The sequence below is a fragment of the Schistocerca serialis genome, chromosome 2 (assembly GCF_023864345.2).
Source record: "Schistocerca serialis cubense isolate TAMUIC-IGC-003099 chromosome 2, iqSchSeri2.2, whole genome shotgun sequence".
Lineage (NCBI taxonomy): Eukaryota > Metazoa > Arthropoda > Insecta > Orthoptera > Acrididae > Schistocerca > Schistocerca serialis.
Window position 1 is genome coordinate 55,852,593 of NC_064639.1, and position 20,147 is coordinate 55,872,739.

At 41.0% G+C, this 20,147-nt stretch overlaps 1 protein-coding gene across 2 annotated transcripts in view; it reads right to left on the minus strand.

Annotated features, from left to right (window-relative positions):
- Positions 1-20,147, minus strand: part of LOC126456757 (uncharacterized) — a 783,002-nt gene that overhangs the window by 116,511 nt on the left and 646,344 nt on the right. For both annotated transcript variants that reach the window (XM_050092505.1, XM_050092504.1), the window contains 5 exons: positions 19,685-19,804; positions 13,791-13,982; positions 11,397-11,519; positions 10,900-11,104; positions 7,391-7,547 (listed from right to left, as the gene is read on the minus strand). In XM_050092505.1, coding sequence (XP_049948462.1) covers positions 7,391-7,547; positions 10,900-11,104; positions 11,397-11,519; positions 13,791-13,982; positions 19,685-19,804 — 797 coding nt within the window. The remainder of the gene's footprint in view (positions 1-7,390; positions 7,548-10,899; positions 11,105-11,396; positions 11,520-13,790; positions 13,983-19,684; positions 19,805-20,147) is intronic.

Sequence of the window (20,147 nt, forward strand, 5' to 3'; positions counted from 1 at the left end):
TCACAATGTAGGAATATTGTCCACTTTGGTCCCATACATGCTGTCCTTCACAAACCCCCACAGGAAGAAATCAAGCGGTATTATGTCGGGTGAACATTGTGGCCAGGCAATGGGTCCTATGTGTCCCATTCAACAAATGGGAAATTTCCTATCCAGGAACTTGCAAACAGCCATTGACCAATGCAGCAGAGCTCCATCATGTTGAAAAATTATGTTGGGTTGCAAGTCTTGTATCTGAGGGTACACAAACTGCTCTAACATGTCCAGATACACTGACCCATTCACTGTTTGTTCCGCAAAGAAGAACGGTCCAACAATCCTGTAGGGCATTAGCCCCCACCAGACGTTTAGTTTAGGGCTATCACGAACATGTTCAGTGACAGCATGAGGATGAACCCAAATCCGAACATTATGCCTATTAATCCTTCCTGATAGATGAACGGTTACCTCATCTGAGAGTAAACATCTTTTCAGGAAGCTGGCATCTATATCAATACACTGCAGCATTTCCTCAGCAAATTGTTGTCGACGTCGCTTGTCATTCGGTGTCAGATGTTGCAGAATCTGCACTTTGTAAGCACACATACAAAGACGCTGGTCAACTACATGATGCAATGTTGATCAAGGTACATCAGGTTGCCTATGTGCTTGACGAACTGACTTACACGGGCTTCTGAGAAACGTTTGTCTGATGTCCACCACTGTCTCTTCTTAAACTCCAAAATGTGCACTGCCAGAATGTTTCAGAACACTTCCTGTTGCCAGAAACTTCCTATACCATTCCTTAATTGTTTTCATATCAGGTGGATCAAATGCATACACAAAATGATAATTTCTTTGCACAGTAATCGGTGATTTTGTTTCTGAAAACCACATCACTGCTTGCGCACTCTGCTGTGGAGACGCCATTTTTGCTACATGCAACCATGCTGCACTCTGGCAATGATACTTGGCACTTCTGATGCGGGAATATAAATTCTTTGAGATGCAATGTGGTGCACTTTTCATTATCGTATCTACCGTGGTTTTTCTCTCTTGGGTCCTAGAAGTCGGAGAGGTTTGCGTGGGACACCCTGTATTTTACAACAAATATTCATTCACAACTGTAAATACTATGTACCGCAAGTTACGCTAAATGTTAATATGTAACAACAATTTTACAGTAAGAAAATTAAAAAATAACCCACTGAAGATAGCACAAAAAGTGCTGAAACATGTCTTGGTAAAACAAAACTGAAAAGGTGTCTTGCAGAAGGCAGAATTCCTCATCCCATACTAAAATATTTAAAAAACAATTAGTATCACCAAAATACCAAGAAAAATCCCCATTTTATCTATATGTCGTTTTTTATTCACTTCCCACAGGACACCAGCATTCTGCAAAAGACTATTTGTGAAACCCAGATCTCAAATCCTGCACCTGTTTCATATTCATTGATAACTTCATGATCTGGACTGAGGGCAAGAATACCATAAACACATTCCTACTCTGGAACCACAATACTTTCTTCCTCATTCACTTCGTCTAGTCTTCAGCCCAACAAGCTGCCTTCCTCAATGCCAATCTCCACCTTCAAATTACTGAATCAGTACCTCTATCCACACAAAAACTAAAAATCATGAAGTGACTCCATTTCATCTACTGCCACCCATTCCACATCAAGAAGCCTCTTCCGTACAGCCTACCCACCTATGGTCATCACATCTACAGTGACAAGCAGTTCCTCTCCAAATTTACTGAATTATCCTCCCCACATGTCTACAAACAGATGTCTCATGCTTTGATTGCCCGATCACCTACTGTACCGTGTATGCACACTCTTGGACCACAACGGTACACCCCGCTCGTGTCTCGGTACCGCCTGGACTGGAGCGACTGAAGCACATTCACCACCAGGGTTTCAACTACCTCTCGCCATGCACTGAAATGAGAAATCTCCTCCCCTCTATCCTCCATACCCCAACAATGCCTCATCCAATAGTTGACCACCTGAACTACAAAATATGTTTGCCTGTACCTATTCCATTCCTGCTAACGCTGTCCCACTACCGCCAACTCCAGGCCTCTCACAGGCCTCTTTCACACCAACAAGGTTAGGACCACGTGTCAAAGCAGCCATGTGATCTACCAACTTAATTGCAACCATTGTGCACCATTCCATGATCACTAACAAGCCGTTTGTCTGCAGAATGGCCACTACCAAACTGTGGCCACGAGACAGCAGGACCACCTTACTGCCAAGCGTGCAGTCCAAGAGAGTGTACGTGATTTCAGTCCTGCTTCGCAGCCTGTGCCGTATGAATTCTTCCCACAAAAATTAGCTTTTCTGAAAATGCATATGGAAACTCTTGTTACAAAAATGTCCTTCACTACCGCAACCCACCTTGCCTCAATCTTGGCTAGTCACTGTCTGTTAACTGCCTAATCTGTTGCTACAGGAAGTTCATTTGTGTTAAATGAATGTTTTGGCTCTTAAGTGAGAGTTACTCTAGATAACACAATAGATATTGAATTTAATTGATGAAAGGAAAAAGTATAAAAATGCAATGTATGAAGCAGTCAAAAGCTGACCTCAGAAAGATCTGTTTGGTTTCCAGAGAACTGTAGGAATGTACAAGGCTACATTGACCCCATAACATATCACAGCAGATAAAGTAAAAGAAGGCAAGCCAATGCTCACAGTATGTGTAGATCTACGGAAATATTTTTATAATACTGACTGGAATACAGCCTTTAAAATTCTGAATGTGGAAGGGATGGGGGCAAATGGTGATCTACAATTTGTACAGGAAGCATGTGGCAGGTATAAGAGTCAAAGGGCAAAAAAGGGAAGCAGTAGTCGACAAGCAAGACCAATTTGTACACTGAGAAAAATGAGACCAATTTGTACACTGAGCAAGCAGTAAGGAAACCTAAGAGACATCAGTAATGGGGATTAAAGTTCAGGGGGTAAATAAAAACTATGAGATTTGCAGACGATATTGTAATTTTGCAAGAGATGGCAAGGGACTTGAAAGAGCAATTGCACAGAATGGATAATGTTTTGAAAAGAGTTTATAAGATGAACATCAACAAAAGTAAAACAAGTGTTATGGAATTCAGTCAGTTAAATCGGATGATGCTCAGGGAATTACATTAGGTAACGAGACACTAAAAGTTGCTGATGAGTTTTGGTATTTGGGAGGCAAAATAACTGGCAATTGCTGGAAGCATTTCATGAAAACAGAAATTTGCTAACAATGAATATAAATTTAAATCAGGAAGTATTTTCCAAAGGCACTTGTCTGGAGTGGAACCTTGTACGTAACTTAAATATGGGAGATCAACAGTTCAGATGAGAGGAAAATAGAAGCTTTTGAAATGTTGTGGTACTGTAGAATGCTGACCCTCGGGTCAGTAAGTAGGTTACATAATGGGAAAGTACTGATTTAAATTGGGGAGCCACAAAAAGAATGAATCGGTTGGTAGGACACATACCGAGACATCGAGTATCATCAGTGTTGTAATGGAGGTAAGTGTGAAGTGAAAAATTGTCAGTAAGAATGTTGGTTGCTGCAGTTTTGCAGGAATGAAAAAACTTGCACAGGATAGCCTAATACAAAGAGCTGCATCAAACCAGTTTTTTAATTGGAGATCACAATAACAACTAATTTTCAGACCACTGGTAATCCTACTTGACAATGAGTTTGACATGTGTAAGATACACACAAACATTGGCATTCTCAGCTGCACCATCCTTCAAGCATTTCTGAAATTGCCTTTACTGCTGTTGGCTTTATGTTGTGCAACTGTCAATTTCTCAAAATATTCACGGTAGACAGATGGTAAGTTTTCAAGCATTTAGACAGATTTATGATTCCATTTTTTTCTCACTATGCCCTTCAATACATACTTGTTTTTCACTGACCACACTAGCATTCTCTGAAACATTTATGTCCTTGAGCACTTTTGGCTCAGAGAAATGAAATGGATAGTAAGAGCTTAATAAACTGAGTGTAGGATTAAAACTGTTGCTCAAACTGGAACCTCTGCGGCCGACTACTAGATTTTCTGACTTCCTCATTTTGACAAACTCCTTAGTTATGCTGGATAATTGAGGTAAAGCCAGCAACAAAATGCCGGTCATACAAATCTAATGATACCTCGAGTTATACCCCAACTGTTGCACTGCAACAGTTTCTTTCCTCAGCCGTTCAAGCGTACGTATCTTTCCTCATATGATATCATAGTCTGCACAGCAATATACAACATTGTCACAGAATGGGGTGTTCACATAGTTTTTTTTTAAGTTAGGCCTTTAACATTTAAAATTAGGAAACAGAATTGTTGCTGGCTAGTACTTAACTTCTGGAGATATTTTTATAGTGTTGTTGATAGACAAATAGAAAACTAGGTGACACTATCATATCTCTTTTAGCTGCTAGTTCCTCCCTTGGGGAGGAATGACATGAAATTTGAACAGAATATTATCAAAGAAGGGGGAAACAAAAAAAGAACTAATGAAAATTTTCTCACTAGACGGCCCTGCAAGTGGTACATATGCACTTTTACACACTATTCTTACTGCTGAACAAACAATTTTTTTTAACTTTAGGTACACTGTTCCAGAAGACAGATCCATAAGGCAACAGAAAGCAACAATATGCAAACTTGTGTCTAGGTCAACACTTCTGAGGGCACAATGTGCCACCCTTACTTTTTTTCCATATGTACTCGCCATTGTAACTTGTTATCATTCTGAACCCCAAGGAATTTTACACTCTGTGGTTCATTCAGTGTAGAGCCATTAATGTCTACTTCTGGTGCTAAGGAAACATTTCTGCTCATTCAAAACAAGTGTGTGTGAGACTAAGACTCACACTGTTAGCTGCGAACCACTCGTAGGCCTGATCAGTTGTGTCCGATAGGGTCAAGTTTGGACCCTCGATCGGTACACTCGTGCCGTCGGCAGATGTTAGTTTCTGAACTGCACTTTCGAGTCACTGAAAGAAAATTTGTGTTCACTGAAAATGAGAGTGGACCCTGTATTGACCCATCTGAGTACAAGGAATGCTATAACATTTTAGTTTTCTAAATACCATTTTGTGATCCACACAATTGAGCTTCTGGCAATGTCACAGAGCATACCAAAAAACAATATAATTTTTCTTGTTTAGCTCTGTTAGCACTTTATTTGTAAGGTTTTTAGTTGCTTTATAAAAGCAAAAATTAAAGGCAATTAAGAAGGTCTTGTCAGTTAAATGAGTCTGTATTCTATCATAGGCCACTTTCCCAAACACTTCTAAAGACACTAGAAGCAATTTGTAATCAGAGATGGGTTGCTTATCTCCAGTTTTGTATTCGAGTGTTACCACAGCATATTTTAGTCCATCAGGAAATGTGCCCTGAATTGTTGATTGATAACTTAGATAGCTTAAGGGTAATCCTGTAAGCATAACATTTTAATATTCTGCTAGAAACAACATCATAGCTAGCAGAATCATTGCTTTTTAGTGATGTAATGAATTCTGTAATCTCCTCAGGGGTTACATACTTTAAACTGATGTCCATTGCTGGCACAAGAATGCCTGTGCAAGTAAACCTAATGCACCTGTACCTTATTGTTTATTACTGAGTGCAGTGTTTGTAGCCAAATCATTTTGCCTTCTCTCTCTCTCTATCTCTCTCTTGAACGTGGTACAGGAGGTTTCATTTTTAAATAACATATTGGAGGACTCAACAGTACTGATAGTAATGGAGTTTCAAATCATGACTACTGCTTTCTCTCCAAATTGTGCAACTCTCTCTCTCTTCCTACCTTAATCCCATGAGTCATCCACCCCTTATACTTGGTTCTGTTCAGTTTTGCCCTTATTTGTTTTAAAGTTTTGTAGGAATATGTTCAAGAAAGAGTTAAAGTGTCCACAAGCATGGTCTGCTTTATAAATTTCTTTACAGAGTTTCTCTCTAAGCACTATGACTGAGTCATTGTTCATGATTCTGCAATACAATATTTTTCTTCTATGAGTAGGCCCTAACTGATCAATAAATTTTATTGTTAACATTTGACCATGATGGTCAGATAAACCAGGCAAGTCACTGCAGTTTATTGTGTCTAGAACCCAAATTGTCAGTAGCTGCTGCATTATGTCCTTCAATCCTCAAAGGGGATCTTCCTCCGGGAAATAATCCAAAGCTGGAAATCGACAACTTAGTTGCCACAGTCAGCACTATCTGACAGAAAATCAACATTACAGTCTCCAGAAACAATAATGTGCCAATGAAGTCTGCATAACCTCATTAAAAAATGTTTCCAGCAGCTTTATGAAGCTTAGGAAGCTTCCTTCCAGTAGTCTGTTTACTGTCAGTACTACAGTCTTGTAGGTTTACTTAACCATTATTGTGCCACAGCATTCAAAATGCTCTTCCAGACAATATTCGCAAACTTGAAGGATCTGGTACTTAACTCCATGTTTTTCATATACAGTCACTCCCCCTTTCTTTTCATTGGTTCTACGGTAATAGAATAACAGGCTGTATCCTCAAGACAAATTTGTTCAGTTTCAGTGAAGTTAATGTGATTTTTTGATACACACAACAAGTCTGCTCAAATTCTGTCTACCTTTTCTGTTTCCTGAGTGGGTATGAGAAGTTTGTAATTTTCATTTAAATGGCTTCTGATGTTTTTTCTGAACTCAGAAAATTATCTTTGTTTAATATTCTTGGCTTTGTTCAAGCTGCTGTATTTTGTTATACTGGCAGCTGTTTCAACTGTAACTGTGTTTATTCTGCAACTCTGTCTTTTGGATGAATTTACCCTAAAAAAGGCCTGGGGAACACAGTGAAAATTACGGGCATAAGATGGATATTGCTTCGATCAGACTGAAAGATTCTAGCAAGTCATGCTCTAAACAGAAGCATTCAGGTGCAAACCAGTGTATATGACAGTCACACTCACATATAAAAGCCCAAGCGATTTTCCGAGCTCTGCATTAGCAGTTTTCACAGAATGCTTCATCGAGGGCTTATAGTATCATAGTCACAAGGAGTCCTATTACACCTACATTGTGAGTGTGACCATCATATACACCGTGGTTTGCATCTGAATGCTTCTGTTAAGGGCAGGATTTGTTAGAAGCTTTCGGTCTGACCACAGAAATATCCATCTTATGCCAGTAACTGCTACACACGTCATACATTTACATAGGTTTCTGGCATCAATATATTTTTTGTGGTTAATATTATATTATCAATTATGCTGATGGCAGTTCCTCGCATAACTCATTTGCTGTTCACTCCTCGATTGTACACTAATGACACAACGTTCTGACAAAGAGGGATTATGGGATCCATTACAGAAATAATTTTGACAAAAATGAAAGCTTTAAGATATTAAAAACTGTTTCTCACCAAATAAAGGCTGTAGCAGCAATTGCTAAACTGCAGAGGCTAATAGACAGACATATAACTGGAAATATTAAAATGGTGGCTAGTGTTCCCAGTAATCCTTTCACAAGATAGTTCCATAAGCGATTCACATGTCTTGTAAATCCTTTCCCGATGAACCCTGCACACGCAAATTAAACAGTTTTAGTAAACATGACAATATAAACAAATATACAGCCACAAATAACAAGCTGATTCATTTTTACTAACAAATACGAGGGAGTTCTGAAAAGTAATATGCCTCTAAATTTTTTATGTGAAAAATCTTTAAGCTTTTTAAATAAAACAAATTTTATTAACATTCTACATCTTTATTCTTCATGTCTGCATATTTATTTCTCAACATAGTCATGCTGGCTATGAATACATTTTTCCCAACAAGAGACCGGTCTGTTGATACTGTCCCTGCAGAATATTTGACTTTCTTGACAGAGCCACATCACCACCTCTGTATCAAAGTGAGGTCATCAAAAGTGTTCTTTAAGTTTTGGAAACAGATCAAAATTGGATGGAGCGAAGTCAGGACTGTATAGAGGATGATGGATGACAGTAAACCAAGGTATCAGATTGTTGCAGGGGTCCCAGCACTCATATTTGGTCTGGCATTGTCATACTAAACAAGAGGATGCTGTAAATGTAGATAAACTCTTCAAATATGAAACTCAATTACAGCACGCTGTTTCTCACCCACTGACACATTTACATCACACAGCACCACGTTACACACTACAGTTCAGAGCCCTCTAGTGGCAGAGGACTGCAGGTCTGCAGACATGAAGAATAAAGGTGTAGGATGTTAATAACATTTATTTTGTTTAATAAGCTTTAATAGTTGTCACATAAAAAATTTGGAGACATTACCTCTCAGCACACCCTCATACATATGAACAAATGTGGCAAAACACAAAAAGAAAGGCACTCGTATCGTTTATCACTATACCTACCTGTCCAATTCACCACCTCCCAATTGCAGTCATCTCTTGGTGTTGCTGAAATCATCAATCTAAAAACTAACTTGATGCTGCTCCCCATCTGAGTCTATTTGTGCAAAGCTTTTCATACCTGCATGTTTACTGTATTTGAACTTGCTTAATGTGCTCAATCAAGCTTTTGCTTTTGCATAGGATTTTTAACTCCCCACATGGACTCCCTTCTATTACAAAATTAACTAAACTTGATGCGTCTCGAGGTTTCCTATCAACCTGTCACTTTCTCTCTAATTAAATTCAGCACCTCTTCATTAGTTAGTTTATCTAGCCAGCATTCATCAGGAACACACCAAATTAAATACTTCTACAGTCGACCACCCATCACTGATGGCTCAAATGGCTCTGAGCACTATGGGACTTAACATCTGTGGTCATCAGTCCCCTAGAACTTAGAACTACTTAAACCTAACTAACCTAAGGACATCACACACATCCATGCCCGAGGCAGGATTCGAACCTGCGACCGTAGCAGTCGCGCAGTTCCGGACTGCGCGCCTAGAACCGCTAGACCACCATGGCCGGCATCACTGATGTTTCAATTCTTTATTATGCCCTTCTCCCCTCCCCCCCCCCCCCCCCCTCTCTCTCTCTCTCTCTCTCTCTCTCTCTCTCTCTCTCTCTCTCTCTCTCTCTCTCTCTCTCTCTCTCTCTCTTAATGCAGTTCTTCTAACATGTTTTACTGTTATCATACTGATAATTTTCACTTGTTCATGGAAACACAAATAGTAAAATAACATGAATGTAAATAACACTTAACAGAATTTCCTGCAAATGCATAATAGTTTTTGACGAGAGATTCATGTTACTTCATCATTACTCTCGGATTGTCTCTATCTTGTACTCAAAGACCAAATAAATAAAGTCTGCAGTATTTTTTATGTAGTGTGAACCATTCAGTTTTTGCCTTCTAAAGTACTTAAAAATGGGAATTGGATAGTGCTCGGTGGTAAATAAATAACTTAAATAATAAAGGCAGCAACTCACTAAGTAGCTGAGACTGCTAACATCATCCAGTATTATTCTGGATTGGAACAACTTAACCATGAACTTCACCAGAACATCAACTACTTATTGTTGTTCCCAGAAAAAAAGAACATCCATCTCAATTAATATTCCACAACCCATCCACTTTAAATAATATCTCAACCCATCCTTAAGCCACACCAACTTGCAACACTTTGATATATGGGTCAACCACTCTGCTCTTCACCCAAATGGATGGCCAAGAACAGAACACACTGCTAAGAAGAACATGTTCAATTACAATGGCTGTGTCACAACTTGTGCCATCTGAACGTTTTGCCCATACAGCAGCTTCTCTGACATACCTTGATGGAAGTATTCTCTGCAACACATCCTTCAATCCTGTAATCCTCCCCTCTTGAATCTCCACTAGTTCCTGCCCTGTACCCAGCACCACCCCTGCCTTATGACTCATCCCAAAATCACAACCTCTTCTCTACAGTCTCCTACTTTCTCTGTTCTGCCTCTCTGTTACAATCCCCTTCTCCACTCTCCATAACTGTGCTGCCTGGGGCCACATGCGTATTCCTTGTAACTGCTGGCTCTCCCTCCCAGCTGTCAGTCAACTTTCACAACACTCCCTCAAACTCTTCTCTGTCTTCCTTTCCTCACTGACTCCATCTGACATGACCCCTCACCCTAACTGAGCTGTTGTGCCAGTACAATGTTCTCAGCGCTGAAGAAGGGCTCTTCTGAAATCTTCCTACTACCGACCCCACCACAACACACTGAGAATATTGTGAACAATGTGTCGCACCTGTGTGAAGGATTTCATTAAAGAATACTGTTGTTTTCCTGTACTAATTCAGAATGTTACTGATGTATGCAGAGGAATTTACAGGCTATTTTCCACATTTTTCACAAGATTCATTTTAACTTATATTTGTTCTTCCGTTCCTCACCAGAGGTAAGTGATTTTGAAGGCAAAATTCATGTGTGTTCAGAATGAATTTTCACTCTGCAGTAGAGTGTGCACTGATATGAAACTTCCTGGGAGATTAAAATTGTGTGCCGGACCGTGGCTCAAACTTGGGACCTGGAGATGTTCACCGGGCTGTGGCTGGGCCACGCCTCCACAGTATCCTTTCTTCCAGGAGTGCTAGTCTTGCAAGTTTTGCAGGAGAGCTTCTGTGAAGTTTGGAAGGTAGGAGATGAGGTACTGATGGAAGTAAAGCTGTGAGGACAAGTTGAGTTGTGAGTCGTGCTCGGGTAGCTCAGTCGGTAGTGCGTTTTCCCACGAAAGGTGTAAATCCCAGGTCCCTGTCCAGCACACAATTTTAATCTGCCAGGAAGTTTTGTGCACTTTTTCCTCAATATTTCCATACTGACATTATTACTTATCGAATAAAACCAATTTTCCAATCTCAGCGAACAGTCTTCTTGCTACAGGATTTCAAAATGTCACACGTGTAGGCTCCAGTAAAGCTAGTGAACTGTACACGTCAAATAAATTCTGCTCACCTGTGTCTGGCTCGGTCTCAAAGTGTGTTCTAGACTTAGATATGTGCCTCCACAGAGCTAATAAACGCGAACACAAAGTGGGAGTAATTGAAGATTTGCGGGGAAAAAGTGTTCCGTTCACTTGGGAAAGTTCCAAATCGGGCATAAATGGCTCTGTACAGAAAAGTGCTCTTAATCCTACAGGACTACACCAAGGAACGACAACCTGAAAAGTAAAAAACAGGGCTTTAGTCACCTGAAGGAAACAAGTCTTTCACAATTATAAAATTATGAAAGTAAATGTTAAAAATTGCCAACACAATACAAACAAGAATGAGTTTTTTTTTGTAGTCTTACTTTTAAATTTATTACCACCTACGTTGAACTTGACATAATATTACACAATTCTGTAAAAACTCTGTGTAGTATTTTACAAGAATATACGATCATTCATTGTCAAAGCCTTATCTCGAGTAAACAACATGGTCTTACACAGTGGACTGGAAATCTGAACTTACACCAAAAAAGAACATGGCATTCCAAGTCCAGGACCAAGTTCTGTGGCAGTAATTAGTCCATCGCCAGAGAGGCCATCTAGTGCTGGTCGTTCGCACCACTTCTTTCTCGACTAGGTATACAGGCTGCAAAGTCAATCGTAATAATTGTGATGAGTGTGGGATAGTTACAAAAGAAATCTGCATTATTGCACAGAATACAAAATGAAGATGGAAACACATATAATAAAAGAATCAGGATACCAGTTAATTTGTGGTGTTTTTGCTCAAAAGATACCACATAGTTGTCCATCAACACAGAGAGATTTGAGGCTTCAAATGAAGTTGAGAGCTATGTCCGTGAATGACAGAGTTCCCCATTCCAGACAGAAGACAAAGAGTGTTGTGCAAAATCCTATCACTATTATGTCTTATCCTTAATTCAACCATTATGTAGGGTCACACGGTATTGGGCCAGGCGGGCTTTCATAAGCAAAACATAAACGAATGGCCTCTCCTACAATCCGTATTGCAGTTGATGTAGAGTGAAATGTTGACAGTCTTTCCAGCTCTCTTCTGCTGAAGACCTATATTAGTGAGATGACTTTTGACTCCCATTAAACCACCTTACAAAATTGTTGTGCAGACGGCCAGATCTGGCGTTCAGAAGCGGTCACAGGCAGACTGAAATTGCTGTGAAACCTGAACTACTGAGCTTTAGCACCAGTCACACAGCTGACCAAACTCAGCAAGCTACTAGTAAGGGTGTTCCTGGTCTGTCTCAAGTTCTGTGCACGACTCTGTACGGGAACCGGGAACCGATACTGGGAAGCTCACTGCGGTCGCTGTCCCATCTTGCGGATTCTGGCAGCTGGCATATCGGGTCCAGTCGTACTGCAGGTAGATGAGCTGAAAGTGGTCTAAGAAAATCATTGTGGCTCTTAGCACTTCAATTGGCACGTCTGCACACACAGCTGTAAACAAATACAGCGAGGTGATTTCGATGTGGGAACTATCGTGATGTGTCGGTGTTGTGTCCTCTTACACTGTCGTGCATAAACTAACTGTAGGTATTTTCATTAATTATTAGTCCTTTGAAAAAAAAGGATGTAGTATATTGACCACATATCTACCAGAAGTTATGGTTGTTTTGAAAAATTTCAATCCAATACTTTGTTAACAGCATACCACACGTATGTCTCTACATTTGCTGAGGCACTCTATGTAGCTGATGAGGATTTTAAAAACTCCGGCATTGACTGTTCTGAAAGTCACTTATTCCAATGAATGCAGCCGTGCTTCATCAGAAAAAATTTCAGGTTCAGCTTTTCTATCACACGGTCAGCAGCTCCAGTATCTGAATCGGTCAATCAATGCACTACCACTACTCTGTAAGGTTTCAGTTTTTGTTTGTGAGCAGGTGCTACTGAAGTGCTAGATAACAAAGCCATTTCCCTCATAAAAAACACCATCTGAACAGGCCTCAAAGCCCCGACGGTACCGACCGACCACTCTGTCATCCTCGGCCCTTAGGCGACACCAGATGCGGATATGCAGGAGCGTGTGGCCGGCACACCACTCTCCTGGCTGTCCTCAGTTTTCGTGACTGGTGCCACTACTTCTCAGTCGAGTAGCTCCTCAGATGGCCTCACGAGAGCCGGGAACACCCCTTTTGCCAACAGCACTCTGCAGACCTAGACGGTGACTCACCCGAGTGCCGGCCGAGCCTGACAGTGCTTAACTTTGGTGGTCTGACAAGAACCGGTGTTACTGTTGTGGTGAGGCCACTGGCTATTTCTATCGCACTTACTTTCGAGACTCTTCCCAACTCACCTAGTCCAACTAAAACAGATACGCCACTTAGCGAGAGCATGGCACGGGAGCCACAACACGTGTGGCGATCGGAATGCACTTCCCCGACGTTTGTTCCCATTTCACACTGGATGTATTATGTGAAATTCTCTGTACGTAGAGAATAGAGGTGTCACATTCTCATATGGGAGCTTACTTTGTTCGAATACTCGCCATGTTCTGGAGGATGAAAACTTCAAAAGCTGTGCCACCAAGTTCAGTTTCTAGATTACATTTCAATTTACTGCACAATACTTCCTTCACGTGCTGTACTGAATAAAGGTAAATACGAACACAACTTAATATTTTTCCCACCAACTGACTTTCACTTAAGAATATTGGAGAACAATTTTTTCGTTTCATCATTTTAATGTTATTTATGAGATTATCAAATGGATGCACAAAGATGAGAGTTAAATGAGTCTTTCAGTTACAATAAAATGATAGTCTAGAAGAAAAGAAAATAAAAACCATCATAGAGAATATATCCGACCTCCCTTCAGATACTACAGAAGGCACAGTTCAAACAACATACATCTAGCCCAGCACTGAAAGATAAAACCGTACCTGGCTGGGGTCCGAGCGTGGCGTCGTAATGGAAGTGGCAGTTGCACACTGTACAGTTGGTATTACCTCTGACTGGCCTTGGAATAACCTCCTTACCACCCAATTACTTGGAAACCATATCTGAGTTAGCCACTGGAAACTTCGTGTAGGTGTCTTCACTTTCCTGAGTTCTTTCTGCAAAACTGGCTCTCTCTGTATGGGACAGCAAAAAGATTAGACTTCTCAATCTGCAAAAGAATTACAAGAGGTATCTCTTGCAAATTACACTATCAAATTTTGTAATTAAATCGAGCACTACTAAATAATCTGAATCTCGTGTAAAAATTTCATTACAGATTAACTGCCACGTTCAAAATAGATAGCAACTTGACGAAGCACGTTCAACTCAATAGGGTGCCGGAAGGCTATCTCGGACTTCTTCCATCTCTGAACACTGGCAAATGTGTTTTCCGCAGGGTGATTCCACAACAACATTACATACATTTGGGAATGATCGAATGATGTATCAATTTGAGGTAAGTGACACCAGTCCAGAAAAGACCGAGCTGAAAGTTATAAGTGAAAACTGTTGTCATACCTCTGGCAGTGGACCTCTCCTACTGTGAGCTGTTTGATTTTCATATTATGGAAGGGAGTAGTACAGACCAAAATGAGGAAAAATGTCCTGTAAACATGGGCTCCATAGTGCATACCTTAAAAGCTACGAGCACTCGGTCATCTTTCCTACTGAAATTCATGTACCTTCTACTGGAGAAGTGCTCACAGCTCTTTAGGTATGCGCTTCAGAGCCCATGTAAAGTGGACGTTTTTTCCTGGTTTTGATTTATACTATTACCTGCCAAAATACGGAAAGCAAAAAGCTCGCAGTAGCAGAGGTACACTGTCAGAGGTATCAGAACGATTTTTGCTCACAACTCATGATCGGTCATTTCGGGACTGGGGGTCCTTACCTCATACTCTTACCTCTCTCCGTCATCCCTAAATGCTCAAAACATCGTCACGGGATGTACAGAGCAAAGTTAATGTGACTGCATGTATGCTTATTCACACTTTCATTATGAAAAATTGAATGCTAACTATTGAGAGTCAGTAAAGTGTTTATTAGACAAAAATGAGCAGTAAGCATTATTTATGATTATAATGACTAAGTAACTTGCAGAAGTCCGACACAGACTGTGGAGTTAATATCCTCACATGCTGTAAAATTTGCTAATAAATACCATTTGTTGCTAAAGCACTTAAATAGAGAAAAGAAAGCTTTCACATATTAGACAGCATTAAACACAAATTTCAAGAACTGCTGACGGGAATACAAATTTTCAGAAATGCACTTTTTAAGTAGCAAATGAAAAGCAGACAAAGAAAGACACAAGGCTAGTAAGGATTACACAAAAAGTCATCCAACATCTCAAATGATAAGAGATCTAGTAGAACAGAAGAGAGTACCGTCGAGAATCAAAAATCGCCCAGTAGAAACAGCTAAACTGAAACTAGACTAATGTGATCTAGATGCGACGAAAAATAATAATACAGGTAAGATAAAGACGTATGACTCAAAGGCCAAGAGTGTGAGTGTCCCATCAGAAATCCACAGGTTTCAGTTGACAAATCCATTCGGTTCTTACATTTTAACTTTCACCTAACTGAATATGTGGAAAAATGTTCAGTTGCACCACATTCCAGATTCTTCATTAAAATGTGCATCTTCCCATAATTGGCTGGGTAAATCAGTGCACTAGTAGAACGTAGGCGAGCGACACTGACTCCCACGGGACAGTGTCTAGTAAAACAACGTACAGTTGAAAGCAACCTCTGGAGTCGACGGTAGCTTTACCGAGACCTAAACAGCTACTGATAGGAAAACGAAAGATGAAGAAAGTATTTAATGAGCTGGACACTAAATGTCACAAGAGCTGGACCTGGCAGTATAAAAGGAGGCGGGGAGCACCGTTTTGTCAGTAGAGGAGCAGTAATAGCACAGTGGGTCCCTCTGTGACACCAAAAAATGTTACCCGAGTAACGAGTCTGTCAGGGACATTTCAACTGTTCTAAAACTGCCCAAGTCGACTGTCAGTGAAGCGACTGTGAAATGGGAACACAGGAAACTGACAGCTAAGTCAAGACTATTGACGTAACCCCTCTACTGATGCACTGCGAAGGGTGCTCGTAGAATATCGCACGAAATTGGTGGAACGAATCACTCGCGAGTTCCAGAGTGCTACCAGCAGTCCACCTAGCAGAACAACTGTGCACAGGGAGGTAAAAAGCAGTTTCCCATTTCTGAAGCCGACCCGTTGCGTCGTGACACTGTCAGACACGAGGCGACTGTAAATGAGTGATTCAGAGAGGTGAACCACACTACACACTGTGGTAATCTCACAGGAGGATTGGATTTGGCGAATACTGTCAGGTGTAGTGCCGGCAGTGAAGTATGGAGGAAGTGGAGTGACAGTAAGGGCAATTTTTTGCGTTTAGGGCATGGCAACCTAATTGCACTCGAGAAAACACTAAATGCAGGACGCAAATAAATTTTGTGGCACTATGTACTAAATACAGTAAAGGAACAATCTGAAGACAGCACATACTGTCATAAAGCAGCACTCGTGAGGTGACAGATTGTGGACGATAACACTCCCGAAGTGAAACAGACTGGACCGCCGGGAATCCAGATGCGAACCTGACGGAACACATTCGGGACGAGTGGGGATGCCGACTTCACTTCAGACTCTGGTGTCCGACACTTAACTTTTCTGGTTACGGCTCACGAGGAAGAATGGCTGCCATTCCTCCACAGACATTCGGACACTTCGTCAAAAGTGTCCCTGGCAGAGTTCGAGCCACCATAAAGGTGAAAGGTGGAGACGACCCATACTTACGTCGACAATTAGCTATCCGCTTACTTTTCATTGGACAGTGTACCTCCAGAAATATGACGAAGACTTGCCGTGCAGAAACCCTGCCATATTTTGTTCTGAAGGTGTACTGACATAACTGTAGTACTTCAGTTCATTGGTGGATACTAGCTGACTCCTCCAAAAATTTATACAATATCTTCACCAACCACAAGAACTAAAAATTTGTATCATTGTGTCTATATCTATTTCCATACTCTGCAAACCACTGTGAAGTGTGTGGCAGAGGGCACTTTCCATTATTTCAGAAAGTAGGGTGTCTTCTTGTTCCATCTGTAACTGGAATGGTGCAGGAAGGACAACTTTTTTTAAGTGCCCCTCAGTGTGCTGCGATTGGTCTGCTATTGTCATTGCGGTCACTAGGGGAGCATTACTGAGGGGCTTGTGGATGTTCCTAGATTTTCTAGATTTTTCAGTTGAAATGTTATAGATAGGTTTTTTCAGGCATCTGTCTTCAGTGACTGCCAATTCAAGTTTTTCAACACTTCTGTGACACTCTTCTGTGAATCACACACACCTGTACCTATTTGTGCTGCTGTTCTTTGTATAATCTCAATATCCCCAATTAGTTCTCACCGGTAGACTCCCATTTGCTAGACTGGTATTCTAGAATTGGTCACAGGCATGTTTCATAAGCAATTTCCTCTTTAGAATGACTGCATTTTCCTGGCATCCCACTGGTGAACTGAAGTCACCCGGTCACTTTACCCGTAACTGAGCCTCTGCGATTATTCTCTGTTACGTATCCCCACAAACTGCTACACACAGGTATTTGTACAAGCTGACTAGTTTCATTTGGTACTTAGTCATATTGTAGTTTTTTCTGCAATTTATGGTGTGCACAAATCCACTTTTCTGTACATTTAAAGCAATTTGTCAATCTTTATACCACTCTGATATTTTATTGAGATCTGTCCAGACATCTGCTTAGCTTTTTCGGTTACAGCTACATTACTGAGCACTGCATCATTTTCAAAAGTTTGAGGTTTACTATTACTTCCACACGCGTCTGTGACTCTTCATCCGAGATAACGTGCTGCGTCGTGCCTACAATATCTACGTCACCGTCTTTAGGTTCACGTTGAACTCGACAGATAAAATGAACTCCACATCATTCCAGATTAGCATGTAATTCCTCATCTATCTAAAATGTCATTTACCCGTGGAGGATTATACCCTCAACTGATGTTCTCGTGATGCATTACTGAGACTAGGAGGTCACCAAATTAGTAACACTGGACAGTGGCCGTGACTGACAGAGGGAGGCTTTTTAATTATTGCAGATGCATTTTACATTTTGTTTATAGGAGTGAACTTACCTTCCTCATCTTTAATTTCCTCCACAAAATGTAATGGCTCGACATTTAAGGACACACCATCACTCACTGTTCAGATCTCCTCGTTTGACAGGTCAGTTCTTATCTCAATTCGTATTAAATGGGGAAACGTATTGCAGTTTTACCCTTCAGCATTGAAGTGGGTCGATCACTCTCACGACACTGCTGGGGCTGTACGGCCAATGAGAGGATTCAGTTTAATTTTCTTCACTAAAAGCAATCTGTCACAGTACCACTCACTCCAAACTGGGCCTCACCCCGCGGGTGTCACCCCTCCTACGCGGTGTCCACCCGGAACGTATGTCATCGTCAGAAGTCCCAAATGAGACAGACATAAACTTCTCGACATTTGTGGGGGGAGAGAAGCAGTGCAGGCACCAGCAGTGTGCGACCTGTGAAGTCGGGAGGTCACTACTGTACGACCTGGCCCCAAATGGACAGGTTACTGTGCCGGATATTGAATGACCTTCGCCACAAAGGCCAGACTCCTGAAAAGGAACTGTAAATTAAGTGGAGGTCAAACCAGATAGCAAGTGCCATGTTTACTAAAAAAGTAAAATATCGACCGTACGAAGGCTGAGACCGGACGTACAATCAAAGCGATAGTAAATTGGGCATATAATGAAGGTTGAGCCCCAGGAAAACAAATAGTTTGAAAAATAAGAACAGGGGCACTGTAGAAGAAGAAATCGCACAATGACTCAAATCAGCCCCCCCTTCATTGCCACAAACATACTTGCAAAAATGTGAGCCCTCTCGGTAATGTAAGTGATGAAATTGGCTAGAATGTGAATGCCAAGACGAAGAGACTGACACAAAACTATGAATGAAAGTCAAAATACTGAATGACAAATTAAGCCAATGTTCATACTGCTCTCTGCAATATAATGTATCACTGAGAACCTCAGCTACTACACAGTGAGGTGACAAAAGTCAGGGGGGACTCCTCCTATAGTATCGTGCTGGACAGCCTTTTGCCGAGTGTCGTGCAGCTACTCGCAGGTGCGAGTTGTTGGACGGCCCCTGCTATGCTGCCTCTACAACCTCCACAACTGCAAAATGTTGCCGGTGCAAAACACTTGTAAATGTTCAATGGGATTTATGTCAGGCAATCTGGGTGGCAAATCACTTGCTTGAACTATCCAGAATGATCTTCAAACCAATTGCAAACAATTTTGGCCCAGTGACATAACAGGTTGTCATCCACAAAAATTCCAGTTGTTTGGGAAAATGAATCACTGCAAATGGTCTTCAAGTAGGTGAACGTAAACATTTCCAGTCAATGGAACTTGGAATATTGAATTCCCTAACAATTTCCGAAGCGGAATGTCCCACACATTTAGCTTCGATATTCGAAATCTGTCAATTCCTGTCATGCAGGCATAATCCTGTCAGAAAGCTTTTCGGAGGAATCACCTACTTAAAAAATGACAGCTCCACCGATGCACTGCCCCTTTTATGCCTCGTGTATGCAATACTATAGCTGTCTGTATACATGCTTATCATTATCCCACGATTTTTGTCACCTCAGTGTACATTTCATCAGCAACCGAAACAAAATCGTTCTGTATTATTGTACTTATACTACTGGGTAACATTACTAAAAATTGTACACAGTTTTGTAGAGAATCTGAGTGGTACTTACATCACGCATGAAGCTCAAGTCTCTGTTGAGGAAGTAAACAGTCTGGTGGAGATTTTGCTGGCTGCAGAGGGCCAGTGCTTCCTCGTGTGCACTCCACTGACATTCTTCAATGAAATGAGCCTATTAAATAGAGAAAAGAATAATTATAATGAGGCAATAATGCAAGCTTGTGGAAAAGAGACTTCATTGAGATATCTATATCTGTATCTATTTTCTTATTGGACAACCACTTAATGTCCTCGGTCCTGGTATCCTCTATGGGGAACATAACACATAGCATTATTTGAAATTTTTTTCCTCGAGCTCGTATTGTGTTGGCAACACTGAAATGTGGTTTTGAAGGAAGTTCATAGATGGCAGCACCTCGTGCAATAGCAGTTCGTCATCTTTGTGTCGAATTACATTGTTGCCAGGCAGCATATAAATGGCTGACAGAAGAAAGCATGTTTTCAGAGGAGAGGCA